Here is a 20032-nt window from a genome sequence, read left to right as displayed (position 1 = left end):
TTACCTAAACTAATCCTATGTTTTCCTTCTTATGGCCTCAGAAATTGGGTGTTATAAATCTTTCGGGTTCCTCGTGATACACCGTGTATTATATGCAAATTCCAATCTCAGTAGAATATTTTTTTTGTAAATATTACTGATAAAAAATAACAGTGATAAACTAAACCGAGTGAGCATAGTAATGAATAATGATATATATTAAAACTAGTATCCGTTTTTCATATTTTATTTTTAATTCCGGTTAATACTTTCCAAAATGCCATTAAAAAGTAGTATATGTATTAACAATCCCGACAAAGAATCTGTATCGGGTAACGGTACAATCCAGAATGCTAATTTGTTTGGTAACGAGTTCGGACCTAATACTCACTTATCTCAACTAGACGCTTCGCTAAACATGACTTGAAGGTTTAAGTTTATAACGGTAAGCGTTTGAGTTCTAATTCATTTAATTTTAACGCAAGCTAAATAAGTACCTAATGTAAATCAAACAAAAAAAAATCTCATCATAAAATATATGGTTCATAGAAAATGAAATAACAACTATTATTAAACTTTTATTAGCAAGTCAGAATTTAAAGATAGGTTAAAATAATAAAAACAAATATTATTTATGTAATAGGTATGAGTTTAGTTCATTTTACGAACTGCAACCAAACAAAGAATTGTGCAATATGTGTATAAGGTCCCCTAAACGCTATGCGCTTGTGGGTTAAGGCGCTTCGTAACTAGTGTACGCTTTAATTTGAAGCCAATAAAATCCAACCACTTGCCATCAAATACAAGACTCTATGAAATTATAAATGATTCCATAATCGCTTGACAGCTGCCCAGAGTAGACACACGATAGTGAACCAAAACTAATCATGATTAACCTTGCGTCGTAATTCTTCGATCACTTTGGTTGGAGCCCATAAACATCGGACGTCACGTTTTAATGAAAAATAGTTTGAAAACGGAAATGGGTATTTTTTTTCTATCTAACTAACCACATAACTATTAGTGTGTGTGACATTAGATATAAATATGGGTATTTCCAAAACAGATGAACATTAGCAGATTGCCAATAATCTATCGAATCTATGATACCAAGTTAAAAAAAATAGTAAAGTGCCATCGAATTTCCTGCGAAAGTGTAGGTAGTTATATAATTTCCAATATAGGGACAACAACAATATAGGGAAAGGGGATAAATTCTGACAACACTGTATTAGTCTTTGTACCGTCCTGCTATCTGAAACAAATGTCGCTATGAAACAAGTATTTTATTTTCTTGTTCGGCTCTGGAATCAGACTAAAGCTGTGTTAGCCGTCCTTTACGTTAAGTAACGACCTTTGTATCGGTGAATATCGTTCGGAAATAAAATATAATATTGTTATAGTTGACAATTTGAAAGTATTGTGATATTTTTTCTTCAACTCTTAATTAATCAATTAGTTTTTTAGTAGAAAATATGAAAGTGAACTTGAGCATTATATACTTAAATACAAATCATTCAACAGTTTTGTACTAAACATAGAAATATAGAATCTTAACCTACGAGTACAGTAACATAACAAGTTAAAAGAATACTTTCTAGGAAATCTTTAATGTAAGTTTGAAAGCTTTGAAATTGAGTTTAAGTTAAGCAGTGTCTTATTCTGAGACTTCCAATTAAGTAAATCCCCTTCTTGGAAGTTTTAAAGAAGTGTGATTGCAGCTTGTCGTGCTTAAAGCGAATTATTAAATATTTGGTGGTAAATAAATTATTTTTATTTAATAGAATATAGTTTAAAAGGTAGCTCTTTCAGTACGGAAAATGAAAGACTAATAAGGCCCTACCGGTTTGTCCCCGCAGTTCATAAAAACTGACTCTGTAAGAAAAATACTAGATTGTGTTCTTGATCAGCGGTAGTAACGTAACTTTTGCATTCTGTGTTAAATCCAAGCTTGATTTTCTAAAAGTATATTTCAAAGTTGATTTAAGGCAAACAACGGCACAAATTACATCGACGTCGGAGCTTGCGGCGTTCTCGCCTTTACTGGCAACCACTTCCAATCAAGCCCTGAGCTCTATTCACACCCCTCCTTATACCAAACAGAAGTTAGAAATTCTGAGAAGATGCGTCTCGTTAAAACATTCTAATTTGTATGTACATAGAATTGTTACCTAGTAAGAAAAAAATACAGTAAAATAAAATACGTAAATAAATAAATAAATATTATAGGACATTATTACACAAATTGACTAAGTCCCACAGTAAGCTCAATAAGGCTTGTGTTGAGGGTACTTAGACAACGATATATATAATATATAAATATTTATAAATACTTAAATACATAGAAAACACCCATGACTCAGGAACAAATATCCATGCTCATCACACGAATAAATGCCCTTACCAGGATTTGAACCCGGGACCATCAGCTTCGTAGGCAGGGTCACTACCCACTAGGCCAAACCGGTCGCCATTACATACGTGGTTTTATACATAACAAACTTCATAGATATCTTTGTAATGTTTTAGAAATTTTAGTATAACAGAAATCCAATAAATTAGTAAAATAATACATATTTTGTGCTTAAATATAAAGTTTGTTGTTTGAAGCATCGAAAGGATCCTCTTAGTTTAATTTTTAAATGTTTAAAATTATTTATTTTAAATTTCAACCTCTTCTCACATTCTAACTAGCCGACTACCATACGCTACAACAGTGAACGCATCTTTACATTTCCAATTCTAAACCTTAATCAGAACCCGTGATATATCGGCTACCGAGGCAATATCTGCCCACCAATTACTAAATAATTACAAAGCCTTAACTTAGATAATAAAACATACTAACAATATAACAAAATCTTACTCTTACGACCTTTAGACTCACGCAGTTGATAAACGGAATTAAAATAGGCTCTCTAATATCAACTCAGTTGAATATGATAATTATTATAACAAAAAAATATTACTTGTAACCGGGAGTCGTTAAAGCAATGCTCTTGTTCATCCATTACTAATCTGTACCTAATGTCTTCAAATTATAAGATAATTAAACTTTAAGGTTCGTGCAGATCTAGCGAATATGCCATAATGTGCCGCAATCGATGCAAACGTAAGCACATTTTTTATTAGGTAAGTTAATTTAGGAGTTAAGTCGCCGAAAGGTGAATGTTCCGAAATCGCAGGGCTAGTACATTATCTTCTATTAAAGCTTAATTCTATTAGATGGATATATCTGCTTAATATATCGACTATGGCTACTTTCCTTCAGACAGGTGCGTTTACAAGTAGCAAAAACGGGAGACAAAAATAATCTGAATCTGAAACATTCGAGCCATCTTTCCTCCGAAACCATAATACACCCGAACCGTGGAACGTCCCTCTGTTATTTGGCGCAATTATGACGTCGTGGAAGAATGCAAGGGCAAAAAAAGCGATAGAATTTGCAGGGCCCTTGATTAAAATTGTGACGGGATGATTGTTAGCAACGCATACTACCTTTGCCTTTTTGTTTGATTATTTCAGAAGCTTGATTACGGTTTTTGTGGGTGTAATGCCTGGTTTCGGAAGTTATTTAAACGTCGGAATAGGATCCAAGTTATGTCGTACTACTGGTGGCATCAAGATGACTGTATAACATGCGGTAGATGTAATACTTAAGGAATTTCTCTTTAGTTTCTAATTTCTTCTTTATTTATTTTAATAGATTTGTACCATAATACAATTGTACTGAATACCTACTCATGTAACAACTTTTTATAAGATTAATGTATAGAGACTTAATTCTTTTCAATTTTTTCAATTGATCGGTTAAAAAACAGTGGATCCTACATTACCTACATTCTTCATGAAATCACTTTTTATGTTTTTTCCGTAAAGGACCGTTTTCTTTATTCTTTATAGATTTTTTTCCTAACACTGATCACGAGCGGAAAGGCGCGTGCTAGCACAACAAACCAAGTACTTAATCTAATTTTATAGACCCAATTGTAGCGTTAACCGTGAAATTATTAATTAATATTAAAATTAAAATTTATACTAATAATAAAAGGTAAGCTTGAGTTAGTTAAAGAGCAAAAAGTACTTAACCGCAAAAATGGGTACAATACTACAAAGCACATGACAGAAAAAAAAATCAACAGTAAGTTTTTAGTACATCATAATACAATAAAAGGCGTTTTGAGAAATCTTGAATTATAATTTCATTTTTGAGTACGCTACACGTATCAAAATTGAAGACAACATTAAAATAGCCAACAGGCAAAAACATAAAACAAGAGATTGAAAACAGGTGTGAGCATGTACTTGCCTACTTAACATAAACAGGACGGTATTGTACGTACCATACCGTGACGGAGGGGTGGCACAGTATTGCACGTCACGGTTCGGTGTACCACGTGTTCAGGGTGGGAGGCAGACCGTGACATTGCTGTCAACACTTATGGTTAAAGCAAATTAATTGTATAGAACGCATTTTAATGACTTGATAGGATGATAAATGTGTCTTGTCAACTATTTATTGTTATCAAACATGATGTTTTCATAGAAAAATATAGCGTAAACTTGAAGAGCATATAACTATTTAAAACCAATTAGTTAAAACCTCACGTTTCTGAGATCAGAGAATAGTCGATGGTGACACTGGAAACTAGAATAGTGTTTGGTATATTGCTTATGACGGGCGTGGGCGTACATAATGTTTTTTTTTTTAAAACATTCATTTTCCTTTTTTTCCTTTTGTGCAATTTATAAACGTAGTTTAAAAGTTATTATTATAATTTCGTTTATAATAAAGGTTTCGTTTCGTTAATTTGACGACCTATCGGTCCTAGTGACCCTGCCTATGAAGCCGATGATCCCGGGTTCAAATCCTGGTAAGCGCATTTATTCGTGTAATGGATACGGATATTGGTTCCTGAGTCATAGGTGTTTTCTATGTATTGAAGTATTTATATCTATGTAAATATTTATATATCATATATATCGTTGTATAAGTAGCCACAAAACAAGCCTTATGAGCTTACTGTGGGACTTAGTCAATAGTCAATTTGTGTGCCCTGTAGTATTTACTTATTAATACGAGTATGTCAAAATTGGGTAAAAAACTGTCGGGAAAATTGACATCTTTTCTGTGGGCAATTCGTAAGTTAACGATTTGGGTCGACTTTACTAAGCCTTTAATCACACAGCTTTTAAGGAGTAGAAGGATGAAACATGCCTATAACGGCCCGGTAAGAAAATTATGCTCTAAAGAATATTTACATTATGATGTCACCAGGAAATACGTAAAATCTAATCTCATACTAAATTTAATATTGAAGTAAATAATATAGGTATTAATTATTTAGCTTTTGTTGTTAGTCTTCAAACAAATATTTCTGCGTGTAAGGATAGTTTCGAAGTAAAAGTTATTTTAGTAAATAGGTATTTTTTTTTGCAACTTATTTGCTTAGTGTATATGTAAGCTATAAATCATCCCACATATCACTTCGTACCTAATAACACAGTACGCACGCCCACCGTGAACTGAACATCGATTACACGGTATTTGCGTGCAATACCGACCGTGACGGTATAGCACGGTTTGAGTGGGGTGGGTGGCAAAGCGTGACGATACCACCCTATTATTGCTAATGGTTGTAGATACATATCATTCATTAGGGATAATACCCAATCTCTGATAATATCTGGCCGATTGGCTATCTTTTATCATGCAAATATTACCTTAGTTCAGTGACGGACATAATGTTTTGAAGCAAATTCATATAATTAGTTACTATTATGTTTGAGACTAATGAAAATCGTAACGTATTGTTTTTATCAATAACTAAATTATTATCTTCTTAATTTGTAAACTATTTTTATTTACCAGGATAGTTATTACGTCTGACTGAAAACTGCAAAACTGCCAGTTTACAAAAACAGTTTATTCTATATAATACTCGTATATATGTATATGCTACGATTGCCACTTAAAACAAAACTGATCCCAAAACCTGCTCACAAGTGTTCCATTCCTTCTGCAACCTGTCGGGACCTATAGTAGCCGTCAAATTGGTACACAATCAGTGCACCGCGGCTATGCAGGCGGAGTAATGAGATGCAATTTTAGATCATGACTGTACCATTTGTGACCGCGCGAGCCGGAGGGATAGGCTTGGTACATACGAATGTCGTTAGCGGGAAAACTACAGTTGTGGATAAAATCGTTTAGAAAATTTTATTTCATTTCTTCTATTCGAAAAGTTCACCTTTCATATGCTGATAGCCGGGTGGAAAGCTTCAAGCAACTGTTAACAGTTATATATGCTATTCAATTAAAAACTCTCATATTAGCTTCCGCATTTTCAGACCCAGTTTTATTGAAATTAAATGTCTATTGCATTGCATACTGCAATTTGCATTATTAAAAATTATACTGCTTGCATTTAAAATATAAATATATGAAATAAACATAAATATTTGTTAATTAATTAATATTAATGACGATGAATTTGAAGCGCTGGTGGCCTAGCGGTAAGAGCGTGCGACTTGCAATCCAGAGGTCGCGGGTTCAAACCCGGCTCGTGCCAATGAGTTTTTCGGAACTTACGTACAAAATATCATTTGATATTTACCAGTAACTTTTCGGTGAAGGAAAACATCGTGAGGAAATAGGACTAATCCCAACCAGGCCTAGTTTACCCTCTGGGTTAGAAGGTCAGATGGTAGTCGCTTTCGCAAAAACTAGTGCCTACGCCAAATCTTGGGCCGTGGCAAATGCCGGGACAACGCGAAGAAGAACAAGAAATGACGATGAATGTTTAAAATATTATCATAGATTAATTAATTCAGTTTCACTTTTTTTAAGACGCGTATACATTAGGAATGTGTCAGCTACATCCCAATTTAAGACCGGGTTGTCTATAGGTTTAGATTTTTTCCGATCAAAATATAAATGACGCCGATTCCAGTCATAACCTATATTTATTTTCTTGTGTTTGACTCTCCTCATAGTCGAAATGAATAGCAGAGTGTTTAACTCGGGTAAAAGTAACCATCTCACCCTGGAACTATTGGCGGATCGAAATATCACGGGAGATATGGTTCACATTCCACCCTTGGTTAACAATCTACTATTTCAATAAAATTAGAGTTTGCAATATCCGTCCGATTTTATTATTCGGATAATTCGAATAATAAAAATTTGCATTATCCGAATATTCGGATAATTTCGGATAATTATAAATTAAACAAAATATTTATTCCAGGTGATATAATTCGTAAAACTAGCATTAAAATAAGCGTGGAGTTGATAACGGATGTGATACTAGAGTGCCGTAATCCGAAGTTAGCATTTTACTTTAAAATAAAATGCGTAAATCAGCAGAACTATGGGCAAAAGAAAACACCTAGGACTATTGAAGTATTAAATAAATGATGTTAAATGGGGACTTTCAGTTCCACAAAAACCAGGTTGAGACTCATGCAGAGTAAAAATAACACGAATGCAATTTTTAGTTTAGTTGTTGATGATTATTCGTTTTAGACAAAGTCCCTGTTTTTTTTTTCATTCATAGTTGTTATTGCTTTCATTGCAAGAATTGCAGTACAGTACTGTGGATTATATATGCTTACCTGTTGAAACAGGTGATGGAAAAGAAATAGGAGTAGGCACAAGACATCCATTTTTTATTTGTTGATTTTGCCAAAGCATAATTATGTCAGAGAGAGACACTTTATAATTTTACATTGCTTTAAAGAGCTACCAAATTAAGCAGGATGAGTGTCCAACGCTTGTGGAAAAAAACAGCCGAATTTGAACTAGTCACTGGTCTGAAACAAGAAGACGCTCTTTCGCCAAAAATTGTTCGTGGGGCTGTAGACTTGAACGGCAAACATAAGATCATTGGATATTGCACTTGAGGCTATAGGCTCAAAACAAAAGCGACCTGGAGGCCAGGGACAGGATCGTAGAGTAGGAAGGAGAGAAGATTGGTATCAGAATCAACCACCAGAAAAGACAAAAATCTCCTAATGCAAAGGTCAGCACATCAGCGTGAAAAAAGTCCGAGCAACTGCCTACAAAGATGTAAATGGTGTTAGGTATCTTGGTTGCACAGTGCCGGATGTTACGAACCGAAGGGAAGAGGAGATAGATGTTCGAATCCAAAATGCCCTAAGATGCTCTGCAGCGCTCCACCGAGGTCTAATAGTGTCCAAGCTTGGACACTTGGACTCTGATTCGAAAAAAAGAGAACAAACTCTTAATGATGAATACAAAATTCTGGCGGAAGATTTTGAGACCTATCAGAGATGAATATAGAAGTTGAAGGCGTAGGAAAAATAGGGAGAGAGCTAGTTGCGGCACCCGATATAATTGGCGACATTATAGCCGCACGACTTTGCTGGCTCGGTTACTTGGACAGGAAGGGAGAGAAGAGAGATGAGGCACTAGATGTACTTCCACATATGAACCAGTTAATCCATATATAAAGCCTCTTTATTAAGTACGCTTTTAAAGATAACATTATGTAAACTATTTTAGTAATCATTAAAAATTGGTTGGAGTAACGTCTTTGTATTAAAACATAGTTAAGAACGTTATTTATGTGTTATCTAAATTATTCGTTTATTCGGATATTTTGAGTTGTATTATTCGAATATTTTCGGTTATTATTATTGGCGGATATTCGGATAATTTGAATATCAATGTTTTTTTGAAAGCGAACGCAGCCGACGCGGACGAATGAGGGTAGACCGAGCGCGGTCTACACAACTTTGACACCCACCCGCTATCTCCAGTTACCCGTGAACAAGATGCATGTAACTGCGTCGAAATATCGGAGCTCAATAAAAACAATATAAAAGGTAATCACGGTTTATATCCCGGTCGATTTAAGTCCATATATTATAGTTCATACTTATACATATAACATTATCTTACACAAGTACTTACAGTTATAAATATGTTCCGCTTTCTCCTACACTTTGAACAATTGCAATTGCAGGCAATGTGTCCAGTTCCGTAATTCCCAGTTATTACCTACCCCCGGCCTTCACGAACTCGCGCCGTTTTAGAAATTGTTTCTACTTGACCGCCAGCACGTGCGGTATTGGGAGCGGTTACCTAGCGCTATATATCTGATAACATTATTTGCTTACTGTTATAGTCTACTCAAATCTACTTATATTACAGTAGGTACTACGATGAACATTTTAATTTCAGTATGGCAAACGTTTGTCTAGCGTCTGACAAATTTCTGATGAATTCATGACATTATAAATACGTATAATTGTTAAACAAAAAATAATATTGCTTTTTTATGTACTACTATACTCAGCCGTGCAATTATATGATGATGCTGATTATACATCCCAAATTTCCGTTGCAGTAATAAAATACTTCAAGAATGTAAAAATTAATTATCCGTGTCATTATTTGAAATCGCGAAATAATATGGTGCCATTAACCACACCCGCGTCTAATCAAGTCAAAACTGTCTAATTGGTTGTTGGCATATATAGCAGACATTATTCGTCGGTATGAACGCAGGCGCACGGGTGCTCAATTTGGTGGAAGTGCGGCAAATAATCGCCTCCGGGCTTGGTGCAATCAACGTTTTCATAAGAGTAAGGTCGGACAGACGCGAAAGTACTGAACTGGACGTAAAATGAACACAGATTTGTATAAAAGTTTGATTGCAATTGCAGTACTTTTGTAATAGAGATGTAATGTTTTATGTTTTATCGAGGTACAATAATTTGATATACGTAATATAATTCTTATTTATGATTGTAGAAACTGCAAAATTTAACTGCAGTTACTTTCCCAAGGCAAAACTAATATCTGTCCCTTTACCAAAAGTATTATCTTTTACTTTGGCACTTTTTTACGCAAATAATAATATAAAAAAATGCCTCACAAAATAATCCCTTATAGTGGCAGCATGCAGTGAATACGGCATTTGGTGCATAAATTAGTGGCATCCTTTAAAAGAGTCGCCCGAGGCCCGGACGTTCGTTTCGGCTTCTGTTTGCGGCGAAATGAATGCATTACTAAAGAATGCACGTACTGCAAAAGCGTTTAATACAGGCCTTTACTGATTGGTAATTCGTTGGGGTCCTACTACTGAAAGTCACGCAAGCAAGCGAAACTTCTGTGTAACACAGACTATCGTTTTGTATGGGGCCTCCCAGAAATCTGAATGTATAGTCATGAATTATATAACACATTACTAGGTATGTCTCAATGATTTGTTGTCGATAATAGCATCACGAAATTAAACAGAAATATTGAGAAGTTAAACTAAAACATGTATCATGCAAGAATCAAAACAATATGACAAATGAGGTTTTAACGACTAAGATGTCACTTAAAATTATACCATAACACTGTCTTAGTTAAGTCATGCAATTATATTAGCTTTTCACTCCGAAATATAGTTGCGTAGTTTAGCTCTTCGATTAAATAATAAGGAATGCTAAAGGTTTCATAATATGTAATGATCATTTTGTCAACCTTATTTTACAACGTTCTAACAAGTTTAGGTAACTACTTACTCATTTTTATCATCTGTGATAGCGGTGAATATTGGATGCAACATATGTAACGCACAAGGCATCAAATACTAGTTAAGAGATTAGTAGTAGGTAGGTACTTGTCAATGAAACTCGTTATCAAGATTATTCACTCGAGCGAAGCCAGGACGGGAAGCTAGTCACTGACTCCCCTGTCAGTATTTCACATCTGTTTATGTGTCTAAAGGAGTGTGTAGAATGAGTGGCACGAATTGTAAGCCTGGGGATTAAGGTAGAGTCGATAACTGGTTAGAAACGAATGACTGTTGCATATAAATTTAGAAAGGTAAAAGGGTATCCAAACAATACGAGTTTTTTTTTACTCGTACAATACTTTTTCTAAGACAACATCAGTCTCCTAATATAAATATGCCTAATTGTGATTAGTCCGGTTTTCACAAAATGTCTTCTTTCACAGAAAATAAATACGATTGGTAAATATCAAATGATACGTATTTCGCACATAAATTACAAAAAAAAAACTGGTGCGAACTGGGGCTTGAACACGAGACGTTCGGTTTCAAGAGTCGCACGCCTTACCGCTGGGCCACCAACGCTTGAAGTGACTTAATTATGTAAATATACAACGCCTGCAACTTTTATATTGATATAATTAAGTCACATTTATTTTTCCAATATTTATAGAAAAAAGTATGCACCTTAGTATATTTCGATTTAAAAAGTTAACTAAATTTGAAAAAACCCCAATTTACGAATAAACTTTAGCACCAACACTAAAAGGGAGTGATTTTATATTTAGTACCTTCCTTTAATCATTGAATTAAAAAAAAATATTTGAAACTCTAGGTTCATGGGGTCCCAGCGCGCACAAGTTTTTTGGAGAAATCGCGAAACGTCTGGTTGACGTAACTGGTGACCGAAGAGCTGGCGGCTTCCTCGCACAACGTATCAGTATTGCGATACAAAGGAAATGACGCCAGCATCCTTGGTACAATGCCTCGAGGGCCTATTTTAGATATAAGCTAGTTATAGTAATCATGTGTATATATCCATTATGTATATCGTTATTGTAAAAAAAATAGTACCTAATGCAGTGAAGACATATATATGGTCTTCTATATATATGGTTATATAATTACTACGTGTGTAGGAATGTACCACTGGTTGTATTTTGAATCGATCAATGTGCAAGTACCTTTCTATAGAGCGTGCGCGGTGAGCGATTTGACGCCTCAGGCGCGCTTCTGTAGATCGTGACCAGGCAGCCGCACGCGCAGGCTTGGCGGTTATTTAAAGGGTCCTTTTCTTCGGTACCTGACTCAAGAGGTTTAGTAGACTCAATAGAAGATGAGTTGGATTCATCTGTTCATCGTTTAACTTCATGCTTGAATTACGAATTTACGCAGGTAAGGTTTAAAAGTATGTAGTTAGTTACGTAGTTTACTACTTACTTGAGAAAATGCAAAACATTACTAATTGAAGAGTAATTAAATTACCTCAAAAAGTTAATTTACCTTAAAAAAATTCAGCACAAAATATAGTGAACATTTTTTTTAAATAAATCTCTTGTAAAAATTATTACTGTGTGCCAATTGTTGGGAAGGTTGCCAAGCACGCTCCCCAAGTGAATCAGGCAAAATGCTGGGACAACTTCAGGAAAATGATGATGAAGATATAACCATATTATTAGATTTGCTTTCATTTGGTATCTTTATATGGTTATATTTTTATCAACAACGGCTATTAATCAAACTATTTTGATTCTACACAAATCTTTGTACCTACCAAATATTTTTGAAATTTACCCATTATCCAATCACGTTAGAGCCCAATATGATCACTATAGTCCAATTTGGCTCAATATAATCATAGTATATGTCAGTTGCGGTAAACGAATCTAACTTATTGATTTACAATATCGGTTATAAAATTAGATAAGAAGGAATCGTTTAACTAAATTTGGTTCCGTTGACGTTGATCGCAAAAAGAGCATAGATTGTCACTGACATTAAGACTGACTGTATTTAAGAGTTTTTTGTAGTATTATTATCGTTACTGGTATTAAATAAAAAAATAAAATAAAATTCTTTTATTTCAGACAGTGTCCATAAACATCTTACAATGAAAACTACAAATGAAATAAATTAAAAATCACAATTACAAATTAGACCACAAATAAATACTATTATTATACACTATTTACACATAAATACCCATTAATAATCAATATCATAAATAACATTTTTATTAAGTTGGATCATGCAACATGGTATTGCCATTAAAATTATTTTATATTATTGTAAGCAGCTTTTATGAGTATTTCATGTATTAAATTATGCAAATTAGTCTACCTTGTCTGTGTGTACGACATGACTTCTTAAAAATACCTATTACAATATTATTATTTTATTTTACATGTATTTCCTTTTTTATGTAATTTTGCCGTAAATATTACCAGGTACCCGGTATTTATGCGATAGGTGGTAGGTTTTATGTTGAACTAGAAATGGTATGCAAAATACATACAAAACTTATAATAATAATATGCTAAATATGTACTTTCAAAGGTCTTCTTTCTGAGGGGCCCCAAAACATTTAATTGGTAAGATACTCGTTATACGGCAGTACGTCTCAATAACCGCTCGATCCAAAACAAGAACGTTTTTTGGGTCCCGATTCACGATTGACGTCAATTAATTTTGATAGGCCCATTTGAGAGATTGATTAAAAGTCGATTGCTCGTTGAATTTGTATCGATTCTTTCGATTGTACTTCAATCGAAAGTGGACTACTGAGCCACTTTTTATGGCGTTTTTGCGTTAATTACTTTTATAAAATTATCTTAGAACCAAAATTATAATGTAGGTACCTATTTAAAACGTCAATCTCGGTGACCAATTTTATGACATAGGTTAACATTAAAACACAAAAAAAAAACAAAAAACATATTTTGACAGGTGTCAATAAGAAACGTAAAAACCCAATGTTATACATAACTATATACATTATAGGGTACCACCTCCCTTGATAAATTTATTGGCAAAAGAAATCCAAGAAAATAATTCAGAAGAACCGATTATTGGTTGTTGTTCTGTAAGAAATCGGTCCCCATAAGGAAAAGCGAAATTACCAGTAGGACCACCAAAGACGTTTGTTACGTGCCGGAATAAATGTAATTACGATTTTAGTCCACGAGCTGGTTTTTTATCAAAATCACAATATTAAATTTATCCAGATGGTTATGGATATGTTTATCGGGTACAGGTACCTACAGTAAATAGTGGAAAAGGTACAAACCGTTTTTTTTTATTATACCGCATTTAAATAGAATACAAATTAAGCCTAATTTAATTATCAACCTAGATACATAAGATTAAAGTTAAAGAGCGCTGGTGGCCTAGCGGTAAGAGCGTGCGACTTGCAATCCGGAGGTCGCGGGTTCAAACCCCGGCTCGTACCAATGAGTTTTTCGGAACTTATGTACGAAATATCATTTGATATTTACCAGTCGCTTTTCGGTGAAGGAAAACATCGTGAGGAAACCGGACTAATCCCAACAAGGCCTAGTTTATCCTCTGGGTTGGAAGGTCTGATGGCAGTCGCTTTCGTAAAAACTAGTGCCTACGCCAAATCTTGGGATTAGTTGTCAAGCGGACCCCAGGCTCCCATGAGCCGTGGCAAATGCCGGGACAACGCGAGGAAGAAGAGATACATAAGATTAAAGTTACGCAACAATTATAATTACCTACAAGAATTGAAATTTCTATATATTTTTTTATCTACTAATACTTACCCTGTAGTTAGAAGCCGCAACAAACGGTCGTCATTTATTTTACTTATTTCTGCGTGATAAATAAAAAGTGCCACCCTATATTTTACCAAAACGGTATTTTTTACTTAACATTAGGACATAACCCTTCGTCTGAGTCATTGTAACAAAAAGCTGACATATCCCAGACTCCTGCGCATCCGCCCGACTAACGGTACCGAGATTTATGAGAGCGCGTCTTCGAAAAATCGATACTGGTTTAGAAAGGGTTTTTGCTGTGAATAAATTTCCATTTCACTTTCAAGGTTATAACAAAAGTACATTAACAAGTTTAAACGTACTTTGTAATAATATAATTGTATTTATCAATAAACTAAAAACAATTTATGTATACGAAACGATTGCAATCAAGTGGTACTTATTGATTTTATTTAATTTTACCCGAGTTACGTGTTATAACTGCGTACCTACCTTTGTTTATGGTTTTCTTAATATTTTTTTTTTCATTTTTTTATTTGTCGAAAATCAATTTTTATGCATACTTAAAGTTCATCAATGTTTGTGTTGCATTAATTTCTTTTAATCGAAGCCTGGGTCCTACTAAGCAACCTTTGAGCATGAATTGACGCGAACACCGATTTACGAATGCGGATACTATCTAACCTTCGAACTCAACAAGCAGTTTAAGTATGAAATGAACCTCTTCACGCTTAAACCGCTGAATCGACTTAAATGAAATTAGGTATGAAGATAGTTTAAGGATAAGGAACGGGAACTTTTCTACAGTTATCTCTATGCCTAATTTATTTGTAACAAGGATTCCTTACATTTCATTAATTTGTCAAAAGGGTTCTACGTGTGGGCTTCGGCTCCCCGCACGCCTTCCAAAGATTCGGAACACCTTTGTTTCACGATGGGAACGTCAGCTTAACAATAAGAAAGAAAATAAAATAAACACCTAATATTAATCCTGCGACATAATATAATCGTGACCTGACTTTTATTATGTGAGTTCTTTATACTAATTTAATGCTAACAGCCATCTAATATATTACAAATCTACGGACGTGTTAAGTATGTGTGGATTTACATTTTTATAACTTTTTAACATATTTAACTATATGGTAGCAATCATTGATTATGTTTTGATACACCATTCTCGTATTAATTCTGAATAACTTATAATAAATATGTATGTAAAAGATTAATATAGTCATTTTATGTTGACATATTAGTAAACAATAATGATATATGTAGTTTACAATTATGTTATAGGTTATATTAATCATTAGTTTTAAAGTATTTAAATTATTAATAGCTTTTAAAGTAAACGGTTAAATTAATTGAATTAAATATCTTTTACGATTTGGCAATCATATCGTTTATTTTTTTGTTGCGTACCAAATACGGTTCCCATGATTCTACAACACATAAAAAGACGAACTTTCAAAGTTTTCTTTATCGTACCGTTGCTGGGAAGTTTTCGCTTTAACCAATAAATCATTCAATAAGTATAGACTGCTCGATGTCAAACTAACTGTTAGTGCTAAAATAGAGTGTAAAATAAACAAACGTCTCTAATATACACGGTGTAACGGTGTATTCTTGATTACATTTAGAGATTAAAATGTCATTAAAACTTTTCTGTATTTCGCCTAGTATCAGAGTTAATACCAATTTTTCAAAAATGCTCTTATTGTAACTTAGTGCTAAATGCCTTTTTGATGGCGATAATGCTATTATGGGGCATAGTCTAAATATATTCATTGATAGATGTCAAAAAGTGACAAGTGACCTTTGCAAAAACTAGGTTTTCAAAAAAAAACTCGTGTTACACCGTGTATACTTTTGCACGTATTATTCAGAACATAGATTTCAGTGGAGGCAATACAGTAGTTTCTTATAACAGATAAGTAGGTACATATACACCGTGGGCTGGTAAGACCTAATAGTTTTTAACCACGTATTCCTGAGGTCATAAGGAGCAAAAAATACTATATGAGCTTTGGCGAAATTGTGCCAAAAAAAAATTATAAAGTTTTTGCGTTTTCTGCACACGATAATCATCACACCTTGGCGAAAAAAGAACACTATAACGAATAAGTTATGCATTTTAATATTTACAGATAAAAATTGCCAGGTTCCTTTAAAATTTTAAGATAGTAGGTACGTCTAAACTAAACCAAGTCACATAGTGGCAACGTCAGGAAACAATTTTCACAAAAAATATCATTATCTCTAAAAACAAGACCGATATCAAAAACTTTGTATTACATTATAGTCTTTAAATGCGGTTAAGGATACACCTTTAAAATCTGTCGGGTTTTACCAGCCCCTGGTTTATAAATTATATAAGTAAGTAAACGATTTATATTACAAAAAATTATAGTTCATGTGCAACGGGGTATAATATAATTTGCGCGAGAAACCAATACTTGTACTAATTAAGTACTTAATTTACCTATATTTTTATAAACGTACTTAGGAACAATTGTTTTAAGTAAGTCTAGAACTACTAGGTAATCTGTTCACAGGGCGTTGGCGCATGCAAATTTACTCATACTTGTTGCAATTTTCACGTCATTACGTATAACCCCAGCCCGGCGGTTACTTCAAAAGGTAGCTGACGCTATAGATTAATATTCGAAATGGCGTAGACATGCCAAGAGAATTTCCGATATACTCAAATAATATTAAACTATTTGGCTGGAATGCCAAAATCAACTAGCCTAACTGTACTTATTTAAATTATAGAGCAATATTAAGATTTTAGTAACAGAAGATATATTTGTCAAGAAGAGACGCTTTTCTACATAGATTTTCGTACATTGACCCGCTTGTTGCTGTCTCTATTCCACGCGCATAATTATATTGCTGTCAAGCTCGCACAGTGACATTGACAACCGGCATCACGAGCGGGACAGCAATATAATTATGCGCGTGGAATAGAGACAGCAACAGGCGGGTCAATGTACGAAAATCTATGTGGAAAGTGAAACTTAGGTATAACTAGTCCATGTTTTTCAAATAAGAAAGTTTTATTTTATAATAACCATGTCAACAAGTAACTTTCTCTAACATAAAACTAAATGTATTCGTATTTTTGCCACTATATGTATGGTTTACGCATTTTACGCAATAACTAGCCTTTAGCACAACTAATTTAAATTATTACGCATACAAATATTAATAAGTAAAAAAAAAACACATACAAAGTTTTATTCTCAAGATACACCTACTTTCATCCGCTTCTGTGCTTAAATATGTATTCTTAACCTATTAAGCAAATGAATGCAATTTACATCGTGTTATGATAATGTAGTTATGCATATTGCACTGAAGCAATTTCACCATTAATGCACTGTGATACTAAAACCATTACGCTTAATAGAAACGCGAATTATTATCGCTTAAGATCTAGTAGAGTAGATAGCGCTAAAGTTCGAAAAGGATGTATATTTTATAGAATGTAGACTGATAAAGGCTTTGAACTGCTATAGATATGAGCGAAAAATTAGCTCTCATGTTTATCTCGTAAGCTGTGCATATTCATGTGTGATAGAATCGTGGCATAGGAAATATACGGTTACTTTGTTACCGATAATATAATGCAATTAAGACACCTCTAATATGCTGCTCTTCACTTTCTAAATTAAAATGATTAAATCTGTTATCAAAAGACTGTCTGTTTTAAAACTGTGAATCAAATTATTTTTAAATAATTACATGTTTTAGGTGCTAGTTTTATAGTTTTACAACTTAAGTGAACTCTCATAGTAAAATAATAGCCATAACAGGAGCGAGTGGATGGATTACAAACCTGAGTTCTACTAAACACCGTTTTTATTGTTCTCAGGTCCGCCATCGATTTGGTCTGTTTGACGAAGTATGTACTTCGGGAGGCGTACAAGTCCGGCATTGCAATTGGGTTAGATTTCTACGAGTCTCTGAGAATTATGGCCCACAAGTAAGTAAATATGTTATTCATTTTAGTAGATATTTTATATTTTCATGCATATCACCTTAACTTTACCTGTACACGTATACGATATGAGAAAGTTGTTCATATCAATATATTGTTCTGTCCTGCTGTTTGTTAAGAGGAAAGGGGACGGCCGTTTCTCCAAACATACGTAGTCCCCATTTCCTCTCTGGATATTAACATTATAGAAAATATTTCATGTATATTGATAAAAGCTATGCCCCTACGTTTAACTTTTTTTAATGTTTTGATTATTGTAAAAATTAGGATCGAAAAACAGTTTTCATACAAAATTTTAAATAATAACTTATATCAATTAGGTCGATATACAACAAATTGTATCAAAATATTTTCAATAATGTTAATATCCAAAGAGGAAAATGAGGACTGCGTTTGTATGAAAAGGTGATTTCGTGCGGGTCATCCATTTTCATCTTAATAAATTACCTCAACAAAGCATTTTTAATCAGGTAAACCTAGTCTGCACAAAAGTAAAGGGCGAACCTGTCTACGAAGCAGTGAAGCCAATATCAGCCCACACAGAACTGGTGGTATATTGTCTACCTGAAAGACCTGAGGAGCTATTCTTTGTGAGGATGAGGAATAACCTTTACAGACAAACGATGGACTCCATTCTAGAAGGTAAGTTAAAAGTAATGTGCTATAATTCGGACAGTCTTAAAAACATTGATTTATTTATTTAACCTTTATTGCGAAAAAAAAAAACCATAAGCTTAGTGGACAATAATACTGATATAGCCTATCTTTTCCATTCAAGATTGCACTTCAAAAGCAGGGTTTAATGTTTTCTTTTTTTGTGGTTTATATTTTAAGAAATTGCAAATCTTATAAAACTACTGTAAAAATCTCTATAAAGAATTTAAATGACCAAACAAAAGATGGCATGCAAGAATGCTCAGTAAATTGTTTACGTTAACACAATCTTACGTTACACAAATATTTAAACGCATGACTTTCCTTTAATTGCAATCGATATATACTCATTGAATGCTTTTTATAAGTATGTACATCCGTTCATGCCGACAGCTGCAGAGTTATCAATATGGTCTTGCAATCCGATCGGCAAACGACGCCGCAATGCGTTATCGATTCATATGTAACTTAACTGGTCTTAAGGAGTATAAAGATTCGGTTTTTATTTCGTGAGATACCTAGTTCGGTGCACTTTGAATTGTCTTTTACTTTTTATTACGAGTTATAGAATTATATACCACAAGTGCCGATTAAAGCATAAAGTTCTCCAATGATTGTAAATTTAAACTATTAATAAAAAGGAAATATTAATTTAATAATTTGTCATCCGGCATGGATTTTTATATGTGGTTATGTGCAAAGTTGCATCAATCGCATCGCGCTATTTTTATTGTCATTGCGGTTGCTTTTCTAAAAACTTTTTTCTGAAATTAGATTTAAAGTGCCTCAAACTACGACAACGAAAATCTACTGAAATTGTGAATCTAATCAAGCTAAGAAACCGCTGCCTACTAAATTAAGTAAAAACACATAAATCACGTTGACACACAGATATCGCCATTTCACTGGCTGCTTAAGTGCGATAAAAAAGCAATCACGACCGTCGACTACCGAACCGGCGCGGGCGCTGCGGAATGTCCTTTGATGTGCCGGTGTTAGGACGGGCTTCAACAGAAGCGGAGCGGAGCTCAGTTCAACAACATTGATAAATACAATTAGTTCAATGTTCTAACTCGTAATATAATGTACTTAATACACATACTTTCTTCATATGTTATGAGTAATAA

The 20032-nt window shown here is 33.9% G+C and overlaps 1 protein-coding gene across 1 annotated transcript in view; it reads left to right on the top strand.

Annotated features, from left to right (window-relative positions):
• The window catches only part of LOC133534612 (zinc finger protein 177-like), a 68649-nt gene that overhangs the window by 29953 nt on the left and 18664 nt on the right, over nucleotides 1-20032 (top strand). Inside the window, exons 2-3 of the mRNA XM_061873811.1 lie at nucleotides 18126-18236; nucleotides 18722-18893. Coding sequence (XP_061729795.1) covers nucleotides 18126-18236; nucleotides 18722-18893 — 283 coding nt within the window. The remainder of the gene's footprint in view (nucleotides 1-18125; nucleotides 18237-18721; nucleotides 18894-20032) is intronic.

Source organism: Cydia pomonella, chromosome 2, assembly GCF_033807575.1.
Source record: "Cydia pomonella isolate Wapato2018A chromosome 2, ilCydPomo1, whole genome shotgun sequence".
NCBI classification, from domain to species: domain Eukaryota; kingdom Metazoa; phylum Arthropoda; class Insecta; order Lepidoptera; family Tortricidae; genus Cydia; species Cydia pomonella.
Note: the sequence above shows the minus strand (reverse complement) of the source record. Positions and strands in the feature narration are given on the sequence as shown.